Source organism: Aspergillus campestris (genome assembly GCF_002847485.1).
Source record: "Aspergillus campestris IBT 28561 chromosome Unknown P168scaffold_4, whole genome shotgun sequence".
In the NCBI taxonomy this organism is placed as follows: Eukaryota; Fungi; Ascomycota; class Eurotiomycetes; order Eurotiales; family Aspergillaceae; genus Aspergillus; species Aspergillus campestris.
In genome coordinates this window covers 1172548-1195945 of record NW_020194339.1, presented here as the reverse complement: position 1 = coordinate 1195945, position 23398 = coordinate 1172548, and the positions used below count along the sequence as shown (strand labels likewise).

The following is a 23398-nucleotide window of genomic DNA, read 5'->3' as shown; positions in this document are numbered from 1 at the left end:
TGTTGCTGCCCCCCTGGTGCGAATAACGATGAACACTGAACAGTGCCCCCCTCCTTGGTCCACCGACACTGACACTAAGACAAATCAGATAATGCTCGCCAATCTAGCTGTGGTAGTCATGTGTCATATCATAATACAAGGAAATATAATAATCAAACAATACGACAGCGATCATATAGACAACAGCCTGGCCAGGCAACATGAGTCCCTGCCAAGGACAGTACCATCGATATCAAAAACCGAAGACCGAAAAAAACTACGTCAGCCACGGAATCTAGTTCCTTCTCTTTCTTCTCTTAACCTCTTAATTCCATTCCCTCCAATCAAACTCCCCCGCCAAGCGCCAAGCACACCCAAAGACAGGGAAGATCAGAAAGAAGCACTAGCAAGCTCAGGGATAGCATCCTTGGTGTGCGAACAAGACTTCTGACAAGCCTTCTTGGTACAGAGCCACCCAGTGGATATCTGGTGGAGAAACCGGTTTCCGTATTCAGGCCGCGCCGGAGATCCCGGTGGAGTCGCGCGCAACGCAACATGGCCACCTGAGAATCTGTACCGTCGTGGGCCAATGATTAGTCCGTCCGGTTGCCTGCCGGGCTCCACAGAGTGCCACCGAACGCGCACGATATTCTGATGATTGGCGGTCTACCGCTGGGTCAGGTCAGGTTTTTTTTTACTTCTCTTCTTTCTTTGGAGTCTTGACCCATCTTTCACATGGGGTCATCTTAATCTCCTCATGTCAGAGGCAGAGAAAAGACGTATCTACCTGTATGTCGTATGCTATAGAGGGTCCGTCGGATGAGACGGATGCCTTGGGAAGCGAATAATAGACGGGCACCGGGCGAACTTGCTGGGTCGGCTTCATCTACCTCGAGGAGATCTAGCCCTGGCTCGTGCTGTCGCATGAGGGTTTTTTTCTTTCCATCTGTCGTCTATTTTCCTTTTTTCTCACTTTTTTCTTATGGAATGCCCACAACCAATCAGAACCAAATAAAATAAAAATCAGCCAAACCTTGCCGCCCACACCAGATAGAGATCCATCTGCACGATGATGTCCGTCGCCATCTGACAGTAGACAGTAGACCACGCCACTTAGTGACTCGTGAGGTTTTTTGTTTTTTTTTTTTGCCTCAGCGTTGGAAAAATCGAGACGTCATTAGCATAGCACGATCCAACGTCAGCGTTCCAGCGGGGTAGGCATTGCCATTGCCACTACCACTGCTACCGTCGCGTGCACCGTCGTCCGTGCGGTTGATGTCTCTGTATGTCCGGACCTAAGGTGGATCGGAAATCCGAAACACATCCGAGATCATCCATGCACCAAAATCCTCAACGCGCCATAAGCAGAAACTCTGAACGACGTAATGCTGTTGCGCCCCGTAAGCCGTAAGCGCCTGAGCGGTAACACTAAGCACCAAGCACCAAGCGCCAAGGTGGAAAGTGGAAATGGTAATCCACCTACGGAGAGCTTGCCTGAGGATCGAAGGCCAAGGCCAACGGGCAACGATGACGGCGACGGTCGGCGACGGTCGGCAGTCGGCGACCGAACGGCTTCAAGTTGGAGAAACCTCGGAGCCCAAGCCGAGTCAAGGACGGCCGTGAAAACCGGCCCGAACGATGACGGAGTCGGCCAACAGGTCGAGAAACCGAAAGTGTTTTGCAGCCGAAGTCTTGGCTTACCGGTTTCTGCAAGTTACCATTGGCTGCTGGGATTTCGGCCGGGGACCCAATTCACGCTTCTGGAATGCCGACCCGCACGCAGCGTCTGGCCTAAGGCAAGCCAAGGCCGCGACGGGGCTTTTACTGGTTTCGCTTAGCATGGGAATGATGATGGAATGGTTTCGCTCTTTTTTGTTTTGGAGGGCGGGGATTGGCCGAATGGGTTTTTCTAGACGAGATGTTTAGTGGGAACGTATAAGGTAGACGAGTTTAACGGTCATGCCCAATTGTCGGTGTTTCAGTTGGTCGTCCTTGGTTGCGCACCGGTGTGTGCGAGTTGACTAACTGGAAGTGGTTATAGCTCGTTAGGTCGGTGATGTCAGTCAGTTTGGCAGATGGAAGTTAGTGGAAGTAGATGGAGGATTAGAGCAAGAGTATAGGCTACTGTAGATGAAACTGTAGGAGCTGTCAGAACAGTCATGACTTGACGAGTCTTTATAACCTGAGAGGTAGCCGCCTCAGGGGCAGGCTGACCAGCGACCGGCACACCGGTGTCTTAAAATAAACCGTGCATATCGGCCCGATGGTGCCGAATCGGCCTGGCTTGCCGACCAACGAAGGACGGAGACGGTCATGTATAGCGATAAGAGAACAGGATAAGGGGTTTCCACTAAGCTGGAAACAAGATGGCGTGGCAGATTAACATCACTCTTAGATCATCTGAGATCATCAGCCTGATGGTTGAATATCACTGGATTGATGCATGCAGGATAAGAGATAAGAGATAAGAAGAACTTCATGATTCACTGTCACCATCCACAAGCCATTGTGAGGCCTGGAGTCCTTGGTACTAGAGCACTGAAGGATGATTTAGACCCTCTAAATATGATTTCTCTACAGCGGCCCTTCCAGACGTTCCGAATCCAAACCGGTTCCTACGCGTAGATCAAAGCGCCATAGCCAGAATGACGACAGTAACCTAACACATCAAGCCAATTGCGTGCGTCTCTGGAGCATGTGCGGTTCGAGTATCTACTATGTGGTGTATCATAGCTACCCCTGGTTGCCTGAGCCACCGGCACGTTGTGTCTCAGAGAATAGCATTTATGATGGTAAGGCTGACTGACTCGTAAACGGCATGATGTTGTTAAGCACGGGTGAGTATCGTATACTATTGATGATCCGGCTATCTTGTTTGTAGATCCCGTATACGGCCCCGTGGGCCGATGGGATTATCTCCCATCTTGACTGTCAGTCACATCCTTGGCATATGCACTGATGTTATTTGCGTTTCGTAAGAGAGTCGCTATAAAACCATAACAATATTCCTGTAAAATATGAAATTGTATCAAGACGTCGCTTAATCGTGGTCTCCCCTACATCTAGTCCAGTTCAATACCCATGCAACTCGAATGCACATAACTTACTAATGGGAGAGACATAACATTGTTAACAGCTCATACTCAGAAAACAATTTGATAAAGAAAACAACAATTAGGCATCTCCATTCATTCAATCTTGGCATATTTCTCACCACCCGTGTCTCAGACTCTGGAGTCGCATCCAGCCCAACCAGGCAATCCGCGATCGAAACCATCCGATGCCTTGCAGCCTGACCACGCAGGCAGTCAAAAAGATCACCACAACGGTAAATAAAATAATACTAATTATCATAATAATGATAAAAATAATAATAGAACCCCAGAATGCAACCATGTTCCAAAAATGAATCCAGTGCATTCCACCCCCTCGGCAATGTTGCCCTTTGAGCAAAGGGGCCACTTCATTCCAGATGCATGCAGAAGAACCTTTTCCTTTGGGGTGGGACAAAACAAGGGAGTATATATGTATGCATGCACTATCCATGCAAATATGCATCCCGGCAAGTCCGATCCAGCCCGCCCTCTGCCGCTCTGCCTGAGACTTCTTATTTCTCATCGTGCATAGCTGGGGTGTCACAGGAGTCTTACTCCATCGGTACCCCAAATGATACATACAATGACTCTTATTTAATCCACTGGATCCGTTGTCTCTGACACTGGACGGGATTTCCTACTTGAGATAGACACCAAGCAAGGGCTGGAATTGTCCCTTCGATATACCTTATATGGACCAGCCCAGCCAGCCTTACCATCACTGGGGCTTCTCCCTTCATTAGATTATTTACCCGCCCACCCATATATCTTATTTGTGATCTTGGTTCTCGAACCATTCCTTGCTCTTGTCTCTTTCTTATTAAACACTTATTCAATAATGTCCTTGCCCCGTGGTATGCCCCTTACTTTGCTTTACTGTGATTCGGCATTGGAGTCTACGCCCATGACAGGTACTACCGCACACCTGTCACAGTGGAATTCAGTACCGAGTACTTTGTACTCCGTAGTGGACTGTGATGATGGACTGCTGTACTATTGGTTCCAGACGAACATGAACATGCGATATATCTTGAAGTGTAGGGATCGGTCACTTAATACTTCAGGTCTATTGCTCGTCCTTCAAAAAGAGAAAAGCAATGAAAGGAATGGACATATCCTTCCTACAAGTCACCATCGATGAACCCAACAATAGCAACAATAGCAGCACAGCAACAAAGCAATTTGCCAATACACAATGCACAGTATCATCCTCCTCGCCTGATCATTTGCGCGCCGCTTCCTCAAACAGATACGCTTCCTGACTCCCTACCTATCCACTCAATTTAGACGAGACACCTCCACTGCCCGTCGCAAGGGAACCATTTCCCAGCCTCGATGATGACTCCAAACCAGAGCGCAGGAACAAGCGAAAAAAACCAGCCAGCCACTTTATCCGTTCGTTTAGCGCCTCTCCTGAGCTCGATTTGTCTCCCTCGGTGCCCACAACACTATCCCTCAAACCCATGCCGAATACGCTCTCTCCCGGTCAGGGGCGCGGACAGCATCGCCGTTATAGACAGCGCAAAACAAAAGTGGTGTGCCAAGTGATAACATACGGCTGTGGTTCATTTTGATTGCCCGCCAGCCAGCCAGTCAGTCAGTCAGTCAGTCAGTCAGTCAGTCAGTCAGTCAGTCAGTCAGTCAGTCAGACACTCGACGTGTGGCCCAGACAAGCATTGCACAGGTACCCGCCGCGTTGTGCGCTGCGCGTCGTAGTCCCGGTGTAGAGATGCAGTACGCCCAGTCGATATTTGTGGCGAGGGTTTGGATGACCTAGGTAGCCGTGCAATCGAGAGTCAGGTAGGTGTCTGTCTACCCGTGTACACCCATATATCATCATGTAGGTAGGTAGCCTAGTAGGTAGGCAGGTCTGTTCATAAATGTAGCTATATCCACTTGATAAGTATCTAGACAGATAGGTAGGTAGAGGTGGGTAGTAGTAGGTAGCTAAGCTACCACCAAGCAGTGTCAAAGAAAACAACTTCTGCAGCGCAGTCAACAACAAGGCCCATTCTTCTTCTAGAATGAAGTTGAGTATCTAGGCCGGTGGAAAGCCTGTCCGACGGCTTGGTTCGCATTGTGGGATGCGCATCGAAAGAAGTTCTATCTGGTTACACCGTATGTATATGGTGTAGGGTGTATGTATATTTTATGTGTCAAGGTCACGAGCAACGGTGGGTATATTGCTTCGGATAGCATGGAGTATATAAATCACTACCTGGGTAGGTAGCTGTCGGGCTGATGGGGTGGTGGTGGTTGTGGTGTAGGGCTAGCCGCTCTAGAGGGAACGTCCAGTCTGCTCTCGCTGTGGATACTGGTGGAGACTACCTAGGTAGCTATATACATACATGACTCCAAAGCTAAGGTGTCTCTACTTCAATTTTTACCTAGGCAAATAGTGTTGGTTCACTTCAATTAATCTATAGATAGATCAAGTCTATAGCTCATGTGTAGTAATTATTCATCACCGGTCGATGGGCCGGCCAGGGCCGACGCCGGCAGAAGTGTATGATATATACAGTGTCCATTAGGCGAGCAAATACTACCTAAGTAGAAGTATGTACAGAGTAGTGCCTCAGTATGTATACTGTGCCTCGGCACTGCCCGAGTCGCCAGTGTTGCTTGTTTGGCACGTGCCTCGGCCGTGTAGTTCCGGAGGACAGCCTGACTGTCCAGGCTCGGCCTCCAAGAATATTCCACCGACTGTTTCCCCCAAGGTGACGTCAACCCGCGTTGTTCGCTTTGTCTGCCTTTCAGATCTCTTAAATTGGATTGGTTGGACGAAAGTGACTGGGTGGAAACGGAGGATGCGTATTAGACGCACGGGCGCGATCGCGGTTCTGGACGGCGGTGTGAGGAGAGGGTTGGATCTCGGCCATGGTAGTGACGTATGCAAAGTCTATCGTGGTATATCGTAACTCGTGGCGTTATTATGTACAGACGGGTGAGACCACAACTCGTCGTCGGAACCAGGAGCTTTGTTCCAAGTCTCCGAATAGACACTTCCGGAAGTGCATGCAGTCCATTTGCTCAGCTCGAGGCATTTATCGGGCGGACATGAATTATGCCGGTCGGTTGTCCGCGTGGGCATGTGACTTTCACCGATCAGGTGGCGAGGGCGGTGAGATGGGTCTCCGTATGGTCGTTGATTGTTCGACTCTGGTGTAGGCGGGGAGGACCCTCTTGTAAACGGCATTCTCGCCGTAGTAGACAAAAATATCTTGAGCTATCGAATCATCATCGCATGGCATCGACATCGAGATCCTCGATCGGAGTCTGGCGCGGTTTGGAGCCGGAGCTTTCCGACAGAGGGCCCGGCGACAGCGGATGGGGCGGCAGATGGTTGGCCTGGCCGAAAGGATTGGTGAGTTTGGTGGCATCGACAAAGGAAGGGTAACGGCCGGTGCCCCCGTTGAACTGGGAGCGCCAGACGTGCTGGTGGGCCAGCCTGACCAGCCGGCCTAGCACGGCAATTTCCAACTTCAGTTTGATACTGTATAGGGTGGCTTTGAGGGTGGTCTGGTAGGAGTATAAGCCCATGAATTCGATGACCATCAGGGCGATATCCATGAGGATACAGAGCAGGTTGACGGCGAACAGCTGGCGGATGGTCTTGCGGTTGACGCGGTCGGGATTGTGCTGCATCATGCGGTTGGTCTCCCACATGTAGATGCCGGACAGGATGACTTCTTGGACGCAGAACCCGGTCAGTTGGATCTTCTCCATGTCCTCGTACCCTTTTTTCGACGCTGCGGAGGGGTGCAGGTTGTCCAGGAAGGTGAGGACGGTGGTCGGCACGTGGAAAAGGAAGGCGTTGACGATGATCATGTTGCGCAAAATGCGCAGCAGTCGCGCATTCTGGAGGATCAAGTGGAGGCGGGAGTAGAGCACGAAGGACTGGCCGGTCACCATGGTCCACCAGCCGATGGTCAACAGAGTGACGGGCAGCCAGGTGGCGGTGGTGAGTTTGAAGAATTTCATGAGGTAGCCGACCGAGTAGGGGCAGACGCCCAGGGTGGAAATCAGCATGCTCCAGAAGTACATTCCATTGTATCGCTTGAAGGTGAGGAAGATCAGGTTGACGAGTTCGACCACGTTGTACCACGCGACGCCCACGAAAACGGCCATGGCGAGGTGGGCCCCATTATGGAGCGGTCCTTCGGGTTCCATGGCAAAACGATGTTGGCTCAAAGCATGGTGTTACAGCTTGGTTCTGTAAGTATCACGGAGGGATGCGAAAAGAATTATCGATATTATCGGGGGAGGATATTATCGGGGGAGGGTGAGGATGAGAACAATAGGATTGTTCTGAATAATATACCCAATAGCGAAGAACCGAGAATAAGAATAGATCAATAGATCGAGAGTAAAAGAAAGGGGAAAACCAGGAAACTTCCCACCAAAAACGGCGGGAAGAAGTGCTATTAAGAGGGGATAGGAGGGAAACGGTGCTGGTTAAGAGAAGAGATATTGAATGAAATTTGCACTTCGGCAAGGGATGGCAAAGCAATGATATTAATCAGATTCTAGTACGGGGCAAGAGGGGTACGCTTGGGCCCTAGGTACTTAGTACTATGAACCAACTGGGTTAGTCATCCCAACTAGGAGGGCGAACTAATGCTTATGCCACCTTTGCAACCACCAGGAGATCGTCGAATTGGTCATTTCCCTGACTCACGGGTGGGATATGGTTGTTACTCGTTGGTTGGATTCTTGTTGGGCTGGAGAGATACGAGGCTGAACCGTCTCACTTCATATAATGATTCGCATTGTTCAAGATGGTGGCAACCGGCCAACCTTCCCACTTCTCACCATGGTTTGGATTTCCAGCAGACCATCAATCAATCAAGACAGATCTCGAATCCTTTGACGTTGGGTTTAAGGATTTGACTGCGAAATTGGCATAGTAGACCAAGGTACGAAGGAAGTCAACCAAGTCAAATAGTCAAGGCAACGAGTGCCTCACTAACAGACCTCCTTGCAGTCCGTGCAATCAAACCATGCACTGTCCCCACGTCACCCATCCCCATATCTCGACCAGCGATCGAGGTCGCTATCTATCAAAATTCACAAGGGGATTGACTCCGTGTAGAATTAACATTTCGACGGTCTGGTAAATACAGACTAAGGATCTGCGACTCTCGCTTAGGGCGGTAATGACGCAACGCCCACCGTCACAAGATACATCTCCAGACAATCCATATATATCTCGGATATCTTTCCAAACATCCTCTGGGGCGTTCAAGTGGGGGATAAGCTACTTGCTAGCATAACTGCAGTGGACCGTTTAGAGGTATGTGTAAAGCTTGACGGCAATGGCTTTTCGAGTAGGTCGCCCCGCCGGGCGTTTACCCCAGGAATAGAATAAGATCAGGCTGAGTTTCTACTTTCTACAGATAGAGAGAATACTCGGACGGATGTAAGATGGTGTCCCTGTATGTGCCCGATGACATTTTTAGTGCATGGCACCCACGCGGATGCCGTCCCACATGCAATGGGGCGTGCACAGCCCCGACTGCGTATTTACATACGTTCAGGATCCAGATACTGAATGGGACACATAAATTGGTGTGTATAATTGTGTGCGTTAATATATCGTAGGTATTAAATTTACAAGAGTGAGAGAACTTTTGAGGGTTGGAATGACCATAGATGGTTAGCATGTATGGACGATGTACAGGTAAAACAAAGTACATATTTATATATATATATATTTCCGTGAACTCGGCTTAACACCGTATAAATGTCCAAGAAAATATACCATTCAACCTCAAAGCAATCTCATATAATTCAAATTGAATAGTCATGGTATAAAGAGTCAAAGACACCAGATTATAATGGCGATCTGAACGTTTCGATAATCCACACTCTGGACCGACTAAACCTGGATGGGGCAGCTATACTCCATCCGTCGCCACACTGATTCTCAAGGTCCACATCAACAAACAAACAGTTCAAAAGAAATCCCCTCAATTCGAAAGGGACAAAAAGGGCAGTCATCTCATGTGTCTATTTTCGTCGACAACATCTGGGGTCTTGACAAAGCGCAAGGTGATCGATCGGATCTGGGTAAAGACCGATCCATCACGTGGAGGTGGGGATCAATCTCCATTCCAGTGCAGGAGGAATGGGGAATGCTGAACAACTCAATCGGTTTTGTACGGGGGAGGAAAGATTCCTGATGGTTTGTCTAGCCTAGTCTAGACTGCGATGGACGTTGAATCTGGAGCTCCAGAATGGGATGGATATATCTCTATATACGAACACCTATATACACCAGGAATTGTCGACTTCTAATAGATTAGATATGTCTCTTTTCAAGGATTTAAATTTTATTCTCATAGAAATGACAGATAATAATGAAGAAGAGGAAAATCAAAATATAAGGGAGAAAAGTGCCCTGGTCCATGAATCATGGAAGTCTGGATTGGGGCGGATGGAACCCCAGCTATCGTCACCGTCTCATCGTTACATAGATCTATAGACAGACGAGAAAAGACACTACAATCTTTCCGACTATGTCTCTCGATCCATTGACCTATATTCTATAAACTCGCAGAGTTCTATAAAACCAGTCATCTGTCAACGCGGATCTGCCCGATTCTAGATACCCTATCCGACATCTGGACCTCTTGACATCCTGATTGACGGCGACGTGGGATTGATGGACCCATCCATCCATGATTCGCCACATCCAACCGTGGTCAGTGGCCAGTCATCTCCCGATCGTCTCCTCATCGAAACCCTCATGGGAGTCTCTGGCGTCCTGGGAGTCTCCTGCTCGCGGAACATTCTCTGTCGATCTCCTGGGGTCCCATTCTTTCGAACCAGGGACTGCGACAACATTCCGGATAGACTTGCTTATATCGTTTGCGTCATTGTCTGATTGATCCTCTACCTTATTCTTTTACTTTCTTTTATTTCTCCATCTCTAACAAGTTTCTGACTACTATTCAGGATCGTGACATCTTTGTATCTGTAATTCATTGCGGGCGCCAACCCCCTCCGCAAACCAACCCAACCTCAGGCACACAGCCCAGCCGCCGCTTTTGCCTCTCAAGTCAACTTTCAAGTCTCTCTCGACTGTCAACCTCGATCTCGATCTTTTGATCACTTTCTCTCGATCGCATCCATCGACCCTATTCTCCTTGATCGCCTTTCTTCCTCCAGGCTTTCTTTTCTTTCAACTTTCATCGAACGGACACACTGTCGCTGTCCTACCCTCTCCACTTTGATTCTCCCCTTTCCCCCTCAATATTCGCCACTCCCCCCCCCCCCCCCACCTCTTCCTTTCTCTTCCTTTTCTCCCCTTTATTCTCTCTGATCGGTGTCATGGACGGGGTGGATATTACCAAAGCGGTGTTGAACAAGGGCAAGCAGATGGCGAGCGTTGCAGCGTCGGCCGCCAATGGCAATAATAATGGCGGTAAGAAGCGAAGAAAGGGAACCGATCTGAAGCCGATCGTCACCAACGACGGCGCTTCATCCGTGGTCGGTCAGACAGACACCAGCGAGGGGTATGCTTGACTTTCTTCTTTTCTTTTCTTTTATCCTTTCCTAGTCTTGAAATTCTTGTTTTCCATCTCTCGAATTTTTCGCCCCTGATTTCTGCGATCGCTTTACATTCTATCCCCCCCCTTCCCCCCGCCTCCGTGATTTTAAACAACTCGTGCAATTTCTAACCGCCATGGGTGGCGGCAGAGCTCCCGGATACGGTGTCCCGCCATCGCGCTCCCCGTCCGCCTCATCCTCCGGCGATGAGGTCGAGACCACCGCCGAAGAAGAGGATTCGGAGGATTATTGCAAGGGCGGTTACCATCCCGTCCAGATCGGGGAGACCTACAATAATGGTCGCTATATCGTCGTGCGCAAACTGGGGTGGGGTCATTTCTCGACCGTCTGGTTGTCCCGCGATACCACCACGGGGAAACACGTCGCCCTCAAGGTCGTCCGCTCCGCGGCCCACTACACCGAAACCGCCATCGACGAGATCAAACTCCTCAACCGCATCGTCCAAGCGAAGCCCTCCCACCCCGGTCGCAAACACGTCGTCAGCCTCCTCGACTCCTTCGAACACAAGGGCCCCAATGGCGTCCACGTCTGCATGGTATTCGAGGTCTTGGGGGAGAATCTGCTGGGCTTGATCAAGCGATGGAACCACCGCGGCATCCCGATGCCCCTGGTAAAGCAGATCACGAAACAGGTGCTCCTCGGCTTGGATTATCTGCACCGGGAATGCGGCATCATCCACACGGACCTGAAGCCGGAGAATGTCCTGATCGAGATCGGTGATGTCGAGCAGATCGTCAAGACCTACGTGAAGGAGCAGGCGAAGAAGGACCACAAGGAGGATAATCGCAACGGGAGACGGCGTCGCCGGACGCTGATCACGGGCTCGCAGCCGTTGCCCAGTCCGCTCAACACCAGCTTCGATTTCAAACACAGTTCGCAGAACTCCCACAGCAGTCTCAGTCAGATGGTGAACGAGTGTGAGTGCCCAGAGTCCCATCCAGTCTGTAAGACAGACGCGCTGACCGCTGTAGCCCAAACCCAAGAAGCCACGTCGATGAAGGACTTGTTGGGCGTCAAAGAGGAGGATGAACAACAACACACACGAGAGAAGACAGCGTATGTCCACCATGTCCCCACCAAGGGTGACCCGAGCTAACGGAACAGTGATCTTTTGGAGCGGGAGGTATCCGGCATCTCGCTAGACAAAACCTCGTCCAAGAGCTCCGCCGACGAGCCCGACCTCGACATCATCTCCGTCAAGATCGCCGACCTGGGGAATGCATGCTGGGTCGGCCACCACTTCACCAACGACATCCAAACACGACAGTATCGGTCGCCCGAAGTGATTCTAGGGTCTAAATGGGGCGCCAGTACGGACGTTTGGAGTATGGCCTGCATGGTATGCTTGACACACCTACGAACCATCCCTAGGATGATTGCTAATGAAATCAGTCGTTTGAACTCATCACCGGCGACTACCTCTTCGATCCACAATCCGGGACGAAATACGGCAAAGACGACGATCACATCGCGCAGATCATCGAGCTGCTCGGGCCGTTCCCGCGGTCGCTCTGCCTGTCCGGCAAGTGGTCGCAAGAGATCTTCAACCGCAAAGGCGAGCTGCGAAATATCCACCGACTCCGGCACTGGGCGCTGCCAGACGTGCTGCGGGAGAAGTACCACTTCTCCATGGAGGAGGCCATGCGCATCAGCGAGTTCCTCCTCCCGATGCTGGAGGTGACGCCCGAGCGACGAGCCAACGCGGGCGGGATGGCATCACACAACTGGATGCAGGGCACGCTCGGCATGGACGGGGTCGAACTGGGGATCGCACCGGGGAGTCGAGGCGACGGGATCGACGGGTGGGCCATGGAAGTGAAGAGAAGATGATCACATTACCCTTTTCCCTCCTCTCTCATCTCTTTAATACCTTCTATACTCGATTTACCCTCGATGTATGCGTCGATCTTGGCTCAGTTTTGGCGGCCCGGGATGTTTATGATTTGACACGATGTTCGCAGCCCCCCCCATTTATTCTCCTTGTTTGATCTGTTCTCTGCCGTTCCTTACCCGCCTTACCCGCATAGAGTCTATCCACTCGGTAGCACTCGGTTGACTGAACCTGAGGCTACCGACCCTCCCCTTTCCTTCTCCCTTCCACGCTTTGTGCCCTAGTACCTGTCACACCCCTGGTGTCGTCTAGGTCAGAGCAGACCCTTACGAGGGACTGTAGATACGATTGATGAGCACGGAATTAAGAATGATGGTCAATACGTTGTAGCTACACTTACCATACACATATCTAACTAGCTATGCCCCCCTTCATCCATCTCATCTATCTCATCCACGTCAGACACACCCATCTCCTCCCTCTCACTAGGCAACACAGAAGGAAACCACCCAAACTTCCCCAAATCAATAGAAAACTCCCCCATCGCATCCTCCGCTACATCGACGCCTTCGTCGCGCAGCGCGTCGGCTTGGCGTTGGGCGCTGCCTGGTCCTCTATCTCCTCATTAGCTCATTGGATGTGTTTCAAAAGCACTAGTCAAGTCACGAAAGACTTGCAAACATAGTAAATACATATATGTATATGCAAATATATATTTGTTTATAGAGGAGAGAGAAAGAAATAGGAGATAAATACCGATGCGACACCATCCCCCTCGCATTCACCACCCTCTGCCAGGGCACGTTCCCGGCGTGGAAGTAATTGGCGGAGTCTGAGCCGGGCAGATGCTTGAGGCAGACGCCGACTTGGCGGGGGCGTTTCGCTATATCGTTGTTATCATTTTACTAGTACCAGTGTCTCTATCGAGTAATGAGGAAGGAGAAGAATGGATCAATATATAGAAAGGGATGGAAGAATAAGAAGAAAGGACAACATACGCTCTCCTAACAGTAGGGCGATGTGGCCGTAGGAGGTTACTTTGCCGCGGGGGATTTCTTGTACAGCGGCGTAGACGGCGTTGAACCAGTGTTCGGCTTCGTCTGTGCGGGGCATTTTTCTTCTTTCTTTATCTATGATTTGGCGGTTTGGGGTGTTAGATGGTTGGAGGATGGAATGGATGAAAGTATGGGATGTCTTGTTGATGTTGTTGGTCTCGTATATGATAGGTTTATGCCTGAGGCAGGAATATATGGTACATACATCGGTGGACTTGAGCCTTCTATGTATGATTGTATGCTATGTATAGAGAATTACTGATACAACACGATAATACGAAAGAACGATAATAAGAATGATACAGAAGAAACACCGTCAACCGTAGAGTATAGATAGTCCTACCTACCCCCCACCAAAGCAGGCGCCGTCTGCCGACGAGTCGTCGCCGCCGCCGCCATCTGCTCCTTGGAAGTCTGCACCGCCATCGCCATCCAGCGATCCTTCGCCTCGACCGGATCCCAAGCGACATTCTCACAATTCGCCAGCGCCTCCTCCAGCCACCGATCCCACCAAGGCGACGCAGGCGCCAACTTGCCCGTCGCGACCCACTCCGTGCGCTTCGTCTCCTGCACCGCATACCACAGCGTCTGCGTGAAACTCGCCTTCGGCCGCGACGGCGAGAACGCCGCGCCGCGCTGCGAGATCACGTACCGGCTCATATCCCACGTGTCGCGCCGGTCCATCAGCAAAGGCACCGCCCAGTACAGGATGTTGAGGATCATGTAGGATACCCCGATGGCGGTCTGCATTGTCCAGCCGCAGTTGCTGAAGAGGACGACGGAGGCCATGAGTAGCACGGTGCTGGTGCCCAGGAGGGCGCGGTGCGGTCGGTCGCTGAGCCGGTATCGGCAGTTCTCGGTGCCGCTGTAGAGCTCGCGCGTGATTTCTTCTGTGCAGTGCACGACGACCATTGCGCGGTTGCGCGTGCTGATCACGATGTCGCCGGGTGGGACCTCTGCGGAGGTGGGGCGTGCCGAGAGCACGGGTTTCCACGAGGAGGAGAGGCAGGCGAGGCTCGTGGAGAGGGACATCGTGGCGATGGAGATCATGGCGATTCCGTCGCCGATGCTGCCGGCCCAGGCGAAGAGGCCGGCTGTCATGATTACGGAGGCGATGATTACGAGGTTGAGGGCGCAGGCGCGCTTGAGGGGGACGTGGATGACTTCGTCGGGGGGTTCGGTTGCTGTGGTGGTGGTGGTGGTGGTGGTGGTGGTGGTGTCGGAGCGGTCATACGGCTGTTTCTCGATGTCGTTTGTGAGAGAGACATCTGGAGGTGGATGAGCGTGTTTTATATCGAACACGCGAAACTCGTACGGCTGCAGCTGGTTGATTTCGTGGATGACGTCCGCGAAGAAGTTCAGCTCTGTGAGGTGCGTGCCGGAGTGGACGCCCACGATGACAACGTCTTTGATGGAGGGGAGGCGCGAGGGGCGGTCGGTTTTGAGCACTGTTTGCGGAGCGGGGACAGCCGTGGATAGAAGGCGAATGAAGACGCCGTGATGACCTGGACGTGGCGCTCGATGGTCGATTCGCCGATGACGGCCAGCAGACTGACGATGTCGAAGCGCCAGCCGTTGTCCTCGTCGCGGGTTGTTGGGAACCAGCCCATTTTATTATCTACCTATGTAGATAGATATAGATGGATATCTATGTGGATGTGTATGGGTATATATGTATATAAATGTGAGGTGTAGTAGGTATAAGCTAACAAGGACACAAATCTTACTCGATCACGTCCATAATGAGTGCGGCTGAACAAGGGTCTTAGTCTCAAGCTTGCTGATCGACCCGTACCATTAGCTGGTATTCTTATAGCGCTAGACCCTCCACCATTGGATACAAGCGAGACGAAAACCGATGCTATCCAGGGCAGACTTATAGATCATTGAGTGGGAATTGTCGAGTGTATGAAGTTGGTATTAGTTGTACCACCCCCATTCTTATCCCTCTATGTATATGTGGACCGATGAAGTGACAGGGATGAACGCGATACCCCGCTAGAGAGAGTGAGCCGAGGATGTTCGTGCATGTCTTAGCTTTGTCTATCTGTGGATTCTCTGGGGTTCTGACTTCATGGGTTTGTATCATGTATCATGTATGGTAGTATGGTCCAAGGTCTGTCTGGGCCATACTCTCATTATACTCCTTGTTCAACACCCCTAGATAGTATGCTACATGGCCTGCGCCCAGTGGGCCGCAGGTCTTCTGTTAGGCTACGCTCTGCGGTCTTAACAGAATCTCCTGATCTTCAACTACTCCTTCTTGTACGTAGGTGTAGCTGGATTATCTCGATAAGCCACCCTTAACAATGACAGTCCTATGTATTAGAATCAAATGATAGTCTGCAATACTCTTGCAATGGTCTGCTCAACAGATATCATTCCAGAAGTTCTCAAGCTCGAGAGCTCGCCTCGCATAATAACTCGGGCCGTGTTAAAGCACATGAATAACGAGTACACCTGTCTCGCAATATATAGATGACATTTTAAAAAAAAGGGGGTATCAATAGTAGGATCGCTAATTATTCAACAGGTAGACAAGAGTTTTCTGTCGCAATGTAAAGATGACTATAAGAGGGTACCCACAGTGCTCAGAAGTGTCTAGACATCTTTTGTAGCCGCGTGGTATTCCTTGCCACATTTTTCATATCACGAAACCCGAAGATGTTTTGCATCCCCTGTTTCCGCCACGAATAGTCGTCGTTTCGCCGATCCCTGTCGCTGCTTAGCCGGTCGGCGTCTCAGAGAAGAACGGTGAAAGTCGATGATCAAAGCACGCCCGAGCTCTTCACACCAAAGGACATTGTCTGGTTTGAGGTCTTCATGGACTATGCCTAGGGCTTTGACTTCTTTGTTCGACCTATGAATCTCTCGGCGAAGATATGACGTGAGATCCATCCTGGCCGTGGACTCACCGCCCCAGCCCATAACCAGCATATGGCGGATCTGTCCAGCGCCATGTAGAAAGTATATTTTGGCCAAGTCAATCGTTCCTAAAAAGACAGGCACAGCAGATCCTTGAGCCTTGCGCAGGAGCTGATATACCTGTGCTTCGCGGGAGACTGCTTTCCACAGCCCCGAAGTGGTGCCTTTGCCAATAACCGTGTAGCCATACGTCGTGCAAGTCAGTTTGAACGGGGCGCCGTAGGAGCCACAAGCACCAACAGGAATGCAACGATCAATATTTTCGTCCACTTGGCCTTTAAGTGAGATAATCAAATCTTCCGCTGAGATAGGATGCCGACTCGGGTCGTTCCGGCCATTGCGATGATGGTTCACGTTTGGACAAGACTCATCCAGAGAGTTTCCGGTTTGCAGGCCAAGTAAGCATCGCTGTGTGCAAAATTGTGCAGCGCGGCGTCGGGAATGATCATCTTGGTCATGCCCGGACTTTTGCTGGAGGCGACCTGATCGTTGAGTGGACGGTGAAGAAGTGACTTGACTGATCCTTCGCTTATGCCCTGCCGTTTGATTTGTGTCAGATCCAGACGAGTTAGGTGACAGCGAGCGCCGTCGGATCTCTGTTGAAGGTGCACAGCTGGTTTGAGATCGTGTAGGCACTCGACGGCCCTCCGAGGGAGACGGCAGCGGGGATGATGACGGTAGTCCATAGGACGATCCAGAATCTGGACTCGGGAAATCAGGGTTTGTGCTATCAGAGTGGGGAATCTGCTGTAACTCCTTTTTGGGGATCTGCGAGCGTGTGTGATCGAAGCTTGTCCTCCAAATATGGAGATCTGGGTGCACACGGTTTCTCCACTCTTGTCCACGGATAGATGAGTGGAATGCCATTAAACAGAGACAGAGCACTCTTGCAACAGAAGTTTTCGATAGATTAGTGATATAATCCCCTTCTGGATCCATGTCGCTGTTCGGATCACAGAAAAAGTAGTAAAGCGTGCTTGGATTGTCATGCGGTACACGAAGTAGAACCCGGGTGATTCCATTTGTGACATAGGAATATTCGAGGCCTTCTTGAATCATTACATGATATTCCTGGACAATAGCAGAGCAGGCAAGCCGCTCTGTATTGTATCTCAACTTCGCTTCCGGGTCTGTAGGAATTTTATTAGACCTGACTAAGTCTTTCCATAAGTCCATCGGTCGGAGGCCCATGCGAAGGGTGGCAACGGGAAGCTTATGCGGTGGCTTATACTCGACAGATGTGAGGAGAGTGTTAGTATTACCGTCGACGCGGTGGATGCAGAATTGATCAGGCCGTGGGTGTTGTACGCTTGAGATTTGACTTTCACTTGCTTCGGTCTCTTCGTTCTCGTTCAAGATATTTGTGTGGTTTTCGAACCGTATTCCATCACCGAGACCGAACTCGTTTCGAGCCGCAGGTATTTTGCATAACTCAGTAACTATGTCATGGACATGCTCTTCAACGGCAAACTGCTCGTAGGCCTCGAGCCCTTTCTCACTACTCAGTGGTCTGCGAACAACGCGCCGGACTAATCCGTCTAATTCTAGTAAAGATGAGAACAGACGTGGTGCTTGCCTTCTGTCCGGCTGAAAATAGCTGTGAACGGATCGATATATTTCTGAGAGTTGCTGTGGACAGTCGAGCCAATATTCTAATCGCGTGGGGCAGAATTTGCCTGTGGGAGCAGGGATTTGTCCGGTTGTTGAGAGTGATGGTATCTCGGCTCTCAACGGCCGGGAAAGGTTGTGACAGTGTTGTAAATATTCCTCAAATGTTGTACTGCGAGTGCGCTGTTCATTCTCCTCTCGTTTCTCTTTTTCCTGTCTGCGTTCATCTTCGGCCTGTCTTTGTCGCTCTTCGGCCTGTCTGCGTTCATCTTCGGCCTGTCTTTGTTGCCTTTCGGCCTCTTCGCGCCGTTGTTCGGCCTGTAGGTAGAGCGACTTGTAATCTGGAGAGCTTTTATCCGCCATCCGCCATAAATGAGAAATGGAGAGGGGGAATAGCTCGAGACAATCACCACTCTGCTTGATTCTTGATCAAGGAGGCTTGCTGGCCCAAGGAGGCTTGAGTCAGCTGGTGGCAGCTTCCGGCTGAAGTATTTACCCGTGCGTACGTCATGCAGCAAGTGGTTCAATCAACCCCGAAGATCAAACCCTGTGAAAGTTACGCAGGGGAAGACCAGTGAGTCCGTGGTAGATCTATGTAGCTGCCAACCGCGGAGTACGGTACATGGTGGAAATGCCGCGCAGTGACATCCGGGGAAGTCACGTGAACCTTAAAGCGGCGAGTCCAGAATATCAACTGAGCGATAGCCAGCGATAACACCAGTAAATCATAATCATCCACCAACAAACACCACCACTCCCAACCAAGGGGAAACAATCAACCAACACAAAAAGTACGCGAATAAAGCAGCCACAAAAAGAAAAGAACGACATCACAAAAAAGAATATAAAATGCCATCCTCTCTCGCAGAATACCTCGCCAAAAACTACCTAACAGCCGACCCATCCCCCACCGAACCCCCCAAAAAGAAGCGCAAGAAGAAGCAAGCCTCAACCGCCCCAGAAGGCCTAATCATCGCCGACGATGACCCGCCCGACCTGCGCACCTCCTCCGCAACAGCCTTCGGGAACGACGACGAAGACGGCCCGTCGCTAGTGACAGCTGCCCGCAGCGCCGAGTTCCGCCGCAAGAAGAAGTCCGGGTGGAAGACTGTTGGAACCGCGGGGGATGGAGACGCTGAGCAGGCGGCGGCGGATGCGATTCTTGCGGATGCGGTTGCTGAGAATGCGGCGCGACGGGGCGAGGCCGGTGATGATGAGGATGAGGAGGAGGTAGAGGAGGATGAGGGGGCGGTGAGGATGGAGTCGGGCGCGCTGGCGGGACTACAGACGGCTGCTGATACGGCAGCTATGGTAGCTGCGCACGAGCGGAAAAAGAAACTCGAGGCGATGAAGTTCCAGAATGCCAATGCGGCTGCGGGGGAGCAGCAGCAGGAGACGATCTACCGTGACGCGTCGGGACGGATCATCAACGTCGCGATGAAGCGGGCGGAGGTGCGGAGGGCGGAGGAGGAGAAAAGGATCAAAGAGGAGCAGGCGAAGGAGGCGCTCATGGGCGATGTGCAACGACAGCAGCGCGAGGAGAGGCGGCAGAAGCTGGAGGAGGCGCGCGCGATGCCTGTCGCGCGGACGATCGAGGACGAGACGATGAATGATGAGCTGAGGGAGGTGCAGCGGTGGAATGATCCTGCGGCGCAGTTTTTGACCAAGTCGAAGGGGCCGGGTGTGAGTACCTCCGGCCGGCCGCTGTATAAGGGTTCGTTCCAGCCCAATCGGTATCAGATCCGGCCCGGGCATCGATGGGACGGTGTGGATCGGGGTAATGGGTTTGAGAAGGATTGGTTTGCGGCGAGGAATCGGAGGGGGAGGCTGGAGGCGTTGGATTATCAGTGGCAGATGGACGAGTAGGCTGGATTTGGGTGCTGGACACCGAGATGTAATATTATGATCATTTCTTTATCATGGACTAGCTGGACGGGTGTACTGGACGGGTACAATCAAGATGCATATGCCAACTATTCAACCAATCTGTGCAATCTCTCCATACCAGCCGAGTCGATAGACTCTAAACCAAATACTCGAGTACTACCTAAATTACTACACTATTTAGCCTTACCCAACCATTGGACTACATCCAACCCAGACCCAACAAAAGGCCGAGCATACACCACTACGCAGGAACAGGTTACTGGGACGGTAGGGCCGAGGGTGTTGAAGAAGGACATTCTGAGGGCATGCTGGATCCGGAGATCTTGATGTTATAGTGGCTGCTGCTGTTGGGTTCGGTGCGGGGGGGGGGGGGGCTAGAGAGAGCATAGTTCAGTTAAATCCTTTTCTAGACAGTACGATACAGCCATCCTCTTATAAAGGAAGGATGGCGCAGAAAGGGCACATCGACGATCAGGGTCTTGCCCACACTTTCGGAGCAATATGCTTGAGTCAGCTGTAAAAGGTGTGAGCCTGTTTGGTCCCATCATGACGATGATTTGGCCAGATCCGTGGGCCAATAACTGATACATCCACATGTGTAGTGGACGTACCTTCTATATTCCAGCGATAGTGTTCGCGGTACTGTCGGAGCATCTTGATACGATATGTTGCGAAGACACCCTGGAGCCGATGACTCGGGAAGGAAATATGATCCCACAACTCTGGCTCATGTCAGCACTAAAAACCCGAGAGCATGAGAAGTGATTCGCCAATAATCAAAAAACAAAGTCATGACTACTGGAGTCTTCCATGTAGCATTAGTCTGCGCATACAATAAGGAAGATTCCGTTAGTGATATATGGCAAGACTCAGGGCTCGTAGCGTATCCTGGGAATATATTGTAAGCACGTTTACCGCAACACAGTATGACACGTTCGTCCAGTTCCTCTTCGACAGTGTTGATTGTAGAGTGTCGTCTGATGATGTCGTGCACTATAGCATATTGCATCCTCAGGCATCAACAGACATCTGAACAATCTGCTGACTCATCATATATGACATCATCTCTTATCGAGTTCGCATTCCAGACTCCAAAGAGGCAACGAGCACGCAATCACAAGACGTTCGAGGCCGCGAACCTTCGAGAGGCAGGAAACGCGCAGTCAGCAGTATGATAGGAAACTGCAGGTTGATGCGATGACGGATGATCGTGGCGCAAGGTCAGCAGGGGGATCAGCGGCCACTCCGCAGCTGATAAGCGGCTTCTGCGTCATCGCGGTGGCACAGGTGACTCAATCCAGGCGGGCTCCTCTTGCGGTAATGAAGGGTCGTAGCATTTGGTGAGAACGGCTTGGGTTATTAGATATGAATAGAAATGGCGGTATCCAAGTAAGGAGTAACACCGCGTCGGACTGCTGCCGCGATGAGTCACTACTCGAATGAATGAGACAGGGAAGGCTGACTGGAACTGGAAGCCCCGGGGGTGACTGCGTCTCATACATGCAGGTGCTTTGCTAGGCTCCGGTCTCCACAAGTTAGCGCCCGGATGGAGTAGATCGGAGGAGATAACCAGATGCAGGACCAAAGAGGAGAAGTTACTCCGGTTGTTGAGGCCCACGGACCTCGGGACTGGCTGGGCACGATAAGGGATCTTGGGGGGCTTGGAACGTGGGGATAACCAGTGGATAAGAGACACAGCCAGAATAGTCCGGAATTGGACCAGGTCCGATTAGGAGCTGGATTATGAATCAGTCATCGACATGACTTGCTATGGCATAATCAGGAGCGCCTGCCTGTCTCGCCCGGACCTCGTGGATGGTGCATGCGGCTGGGGGAGGTGAATATAACCCTGGATATCTCTGCCTACTCGTAGTCTCAGTCCTTTGCCTCCTTCCTTCCTTCTTTCTCTCTGGATCTTTCTCTCTACTGTAGTCTTGGCTTTCTGTCTAGATTTGGACGTCTTTGTATTCATCAACCGATTTCATTTACCTTCCCAATCAAAGCGACCCAGACATTCCAGCACCGAGTGGCGGTTCGAGCTGGATTCCTGATAAAGGATCGCCAGTGACTCAGACGAAGCATACCGTGGAACCAGTGCTTTTATACTCAGACCCGTCGTTTGTTCTCATTTATACGCCTTCCCCCCGCCCCTTTCCCCAGATTGTCGCCCACCGGCAACAGCAGGAACAACCTTGGTCACGTCTTCAGTACAAAACCCATATTATTACCACACCGACGAACGAGAATAACGAACCACACCTACACCCCTCTACTACCCAATACCTCCGACTTAGTAGTCTGTCGTTTCGCAAATCATGGCTTCTGACAACCTGGTGGCCAGTGACCTCCGTCACGGAGGCACGGAAAGCAAGCGCTTCCACGACCACAAGGCGAAGTGGGCATATGGCGGCCGCAGCGCCAGTTGCAGAGCGCACGTCACCGAGGGTTTTGTCATCGCACGCCCTGCTATGCCCAGGACTCACTTTATGAAGTATGGAACCCTCTCTCGATGTCCCGGAGCGCAGTAGTACTAACAACTGTAGCTCTACTCGTGCTCTCCGATTCGACCGCAAAGCCGAATCCAACCGGATCGCTAGCACCGCGAAGCTTGCCCTACGTGGCGATATCAGCGAGGCGCTCGACAGCGACTCCTCGGGCTCCTCCAGCGGAGAGGAGGTGGACGAACCCACGGCGGCCCAAACACTGCCGGTGGGCGCGGTCGACCCGTTTTACTCCACGTCGGGACAGACTCTCTTATCCGATGCTGTGAGCAAGGCCATCGAGAAGTTTGAAACCAAGGAGACGGAGAAGCTCGCCAAGGAGTATGAGATGGTGGTGCCGGAGCATGAGTCCCTTGCCCGCCGCGTGGCTGTTGACGGCGATTTCGAGTTGGTTGATCGTGTGGAATTATAGGTCGCTCGCGCGTGCTTGTTGCTGCTTTTATTATTCCCCTTGTATATTTGCTTACTCTTTCTGGTGCTCCGTTGGTCGTTCGAGTCGTTATGGAGTTGTGTTAGACTGTTTCAGCATCGGATTCACTGTACTAGATTGAGACTGAGATAGCTGCTTTTTAATTCTCTGACTGACCTGGACATTGTTAGTGTTGCGGCTGTTTGTCGTCAGTCTTTATTGAACATATGAGAAGCTTCTTGTTTTTCTAATAGGATGGTAGTATGGAGTATAGTAGGAGGAAAGGTGGGGATTTTGATCGAACAAGATGAGTTGATGTTGGGCAGTGAGTGTTCACGCATCTATACATGACACAAGAGCATTTGTGTAGATAACTTTTTCTTCTCCTTATTCAATCTAAAACCTTCACTAGAAGATCATTCCCAAAGAGGTGATCAATCGTTGCTATTTACGAGATAGTCACTACCTCCTGGATCCCCCTAGCGGTGCTGCTGCAATGACATGCAGACACATGAGCCATGACATCGCGTATTCTA

The 23398-nt window shown here is 51.2% G+C and overlaps 8 protein-coding genes across 8 annotated transcripts; 4 read left to right on the top strand and 4 right to left on the bottom strand.

The window, feature by feature from the left end:
* Positions 1–1218: 1218 nt before the first annotated feature.
* P168DRAFT_326055 (uncharacterized protein) lies at positions 1219–1947 on the top strand. The gene has a single exon (XM_024841078.1). It carries the CDS (start codon positions 1365–1367, stop codon positions 1815–1817), a length of 453 nt encoding a protein of 150 aa, XP_024694321.1. The 5' UTR covers positions 1219–1364; the 3' UTR covers positions 1818–1947.
* A 1154-nt stretch (positions 1948–3101) lies between these two features.
* On the bottom strand, positions 3102–3382 carry P168DRAFT_289166 (uncharacterized protein). The gene has a single exon (XM_024836935.1). It carries the CDS (start codon positions 3373–3375, stop codon positions 3190–3192), a length of 186 nt encoding a protein of 61 aa, XP_024694320.1. The 5' UTR covers positions 3376–3382; the 3' UTR covers positions 3102–3189.
* A 2891-nt stretch (positions 3383–6273) lies between these two features.
* Positions 6274–7598, bottom strand: P168DRAFT_289163 (uncharacterized protein). The gene has a single exon (XM_024836934.1). The coding sequence runs from the start codon at positions 7242–7244 to the stop codon at positions 6312–6314; it is 933 nt and encodes a 310-aa protein (XP_024694319.1). The 5' UTR covers positions 7245–7598; the 3' UTR covers positions 6274–6311.
* A 2869-nt stretch (positions 7599–10467) lies between these two features.
* P168DRAFT_289159 (serine/threonine-protein kinase) lies at positions 10468–12796 on the top strand. Its single transcript, XM_024836933.1, has 4 exons — positions 10468–11563; positions 11618–11702; positions 11751–11985; positions 12039–12796. Exons 1-4 carry the CDS (start codon positions 10762–10764, stop codon positions 12474–12476), a joined length of 1560 nt encoding a protein of 519 aa, XP_024694318.1. The 5' UTR covers positions 10468–10761; the 3' UTR covers positions 12477–12796.
* Positions 12797–12892: 96 nt separating this feature from the next.
* P168DRAFT_280615 (MGMT family protein) lies at positions 12893–15142 on the bottom strand (the record flags this gene model as incomplete). Its single annotated transcript, XM_024835879.1, has 5 exons — positions 12893–13091; positions 13234–13360; positions 13476–13577; positions 13880–15037; positions 15085–15142. The coding sequence occupies 5 exons, from the start codon at positions 15140–15142 to the stop codon at positions 12893–12895; spliced, it is 1644 nt and encodes a 547-aa protein (XP_024694317.1).
* A 955-nt stretch (positions 15143–16097) lies between these two features.
* P168DRAFT_129711 (uncharacterized protein) lies at positions 16098–18671 on the bottom strand. The gene has a single exon (XM_024832672.1). It carries the CDS (start codon positions 18426–18428, stop codon positions 16182–16184), a length of 2247 nt encoding a protein of 748 aa, XP_024694316.1. The 5' UTR covers positions 18429–18671; the 3' UTR covers positions 16098–16181.
* A 138-nt stretch (positions 18672–18809) lies between these two features.
* Positions 18810–20039, top strand: cwc26 (putative cell cycle control protein (Cwf26)). Its single transcript, XM_024836932.1, has one exon. The coding sequence runs from the start codon at positions 18915–18917 to the stop codon at positions 19929–19931; it is 1017 nt and encodes a 338-aa protein (XP_024694315.1). The 5' UTR covers positions 18810–18914; the 3' UTR covers positions 19932–20039.
* Positions 20040–22096: 2057 nt separating this feature from the next.
* On the top strand, positions 22097–23088 carry P168DRAFT_129728 (uncharacterized protein). Its single transcript, XM_024832673.1, has 2 exons — positions 22097–22443; positions 22496–23088. The coding sequence occupies exons 1-2, from the start codon at positions 22268–22270 to the stop codon at positions 22863–22865; spliced, it is 546 nt and encodes a 181-aa protein (XP_024694314.1). The 5' UTR covers positions 22097–22267; the 3' UTR covers positions 22866–23088.
* Positions 23089–23398: the final 310 nt, after the last annotated feature.

Excerpts from the sequence above, each read along its gene's own strand:
- P168DRAFT_326055 (XM_024841078.1), top strand. The coding sequence starts at position 1,365 with ATGCTGTTGCGCCCCGTAAGCCGTAAGCGCCTGAGCGGTAACACTAAG.
- P168DRAFT_289166 (XM_024836935.1), bottom strand. The coding sequence starts at position 3,375 with ATGGTTGCATTCTGGGGTTCTATTATTATTTTTATCATTATTATGATA.
- P168DRAFT_289163 (XM_024836934.1), bottom strand. The coding sequence starts at position 7,244 with ATGGAACCCGAAGGACCGCTCCATAATGGGGCCCACCTCGCCATGGCC.
- P168DRAFT_289159 (XM_024836933.1), top strand. The coding sequence starts at position 10,762 with ATGGGTGGCGGCAGAGCTCCCGGATACGGTGTCCCGCCATCGCGCTCC. Across the intron at positions 11,564-11,617 it reads CAGTCAGATGGTGAACGAGT|CCCAAACCCAAGAAGCCACG; the intron begins GTGAGTGCCCAG and ends TGACCGCTGTAG. Across the intron at positions 11,703-11,750 it reads CACACACGAGAGAAGACAGC|TGATCTTTTGGAGCGGGAGG; the intron begins GTATGTCCACCA and ends CTAACGGAACAG.
- P168DRAFT_129711 (XM_024832672.1), bottom strand. The coding sequence starts at position 18,428 with ATGGCGGATAAAAGCTCTCCAGATTACAAGTCGCTCTACCTACAGGCC.
- cwc26 (XM_024836932.1), top strand. The coding sequence starts at position 18,915 with ATGCCATCCTCTCTCGCAGAATACCTCGCCAAAAACTACCTAACAGCC.
- P168DRAFT_129728 (XM_024832673.1), top strand. The coding sequence starts at position 22,268 with ATGGCTTCTGACAACCTGGTGGCCAGTGACCTCCGTCACGGAGGCACG. Across the intron at positions 22,444-22,495 it reads CCCAGGACTCACTTTATGAA|CTCTACTCGTGCTCTCCGAT; the intron begins GTATGGAACCCT and ends TAACAACTGTAG.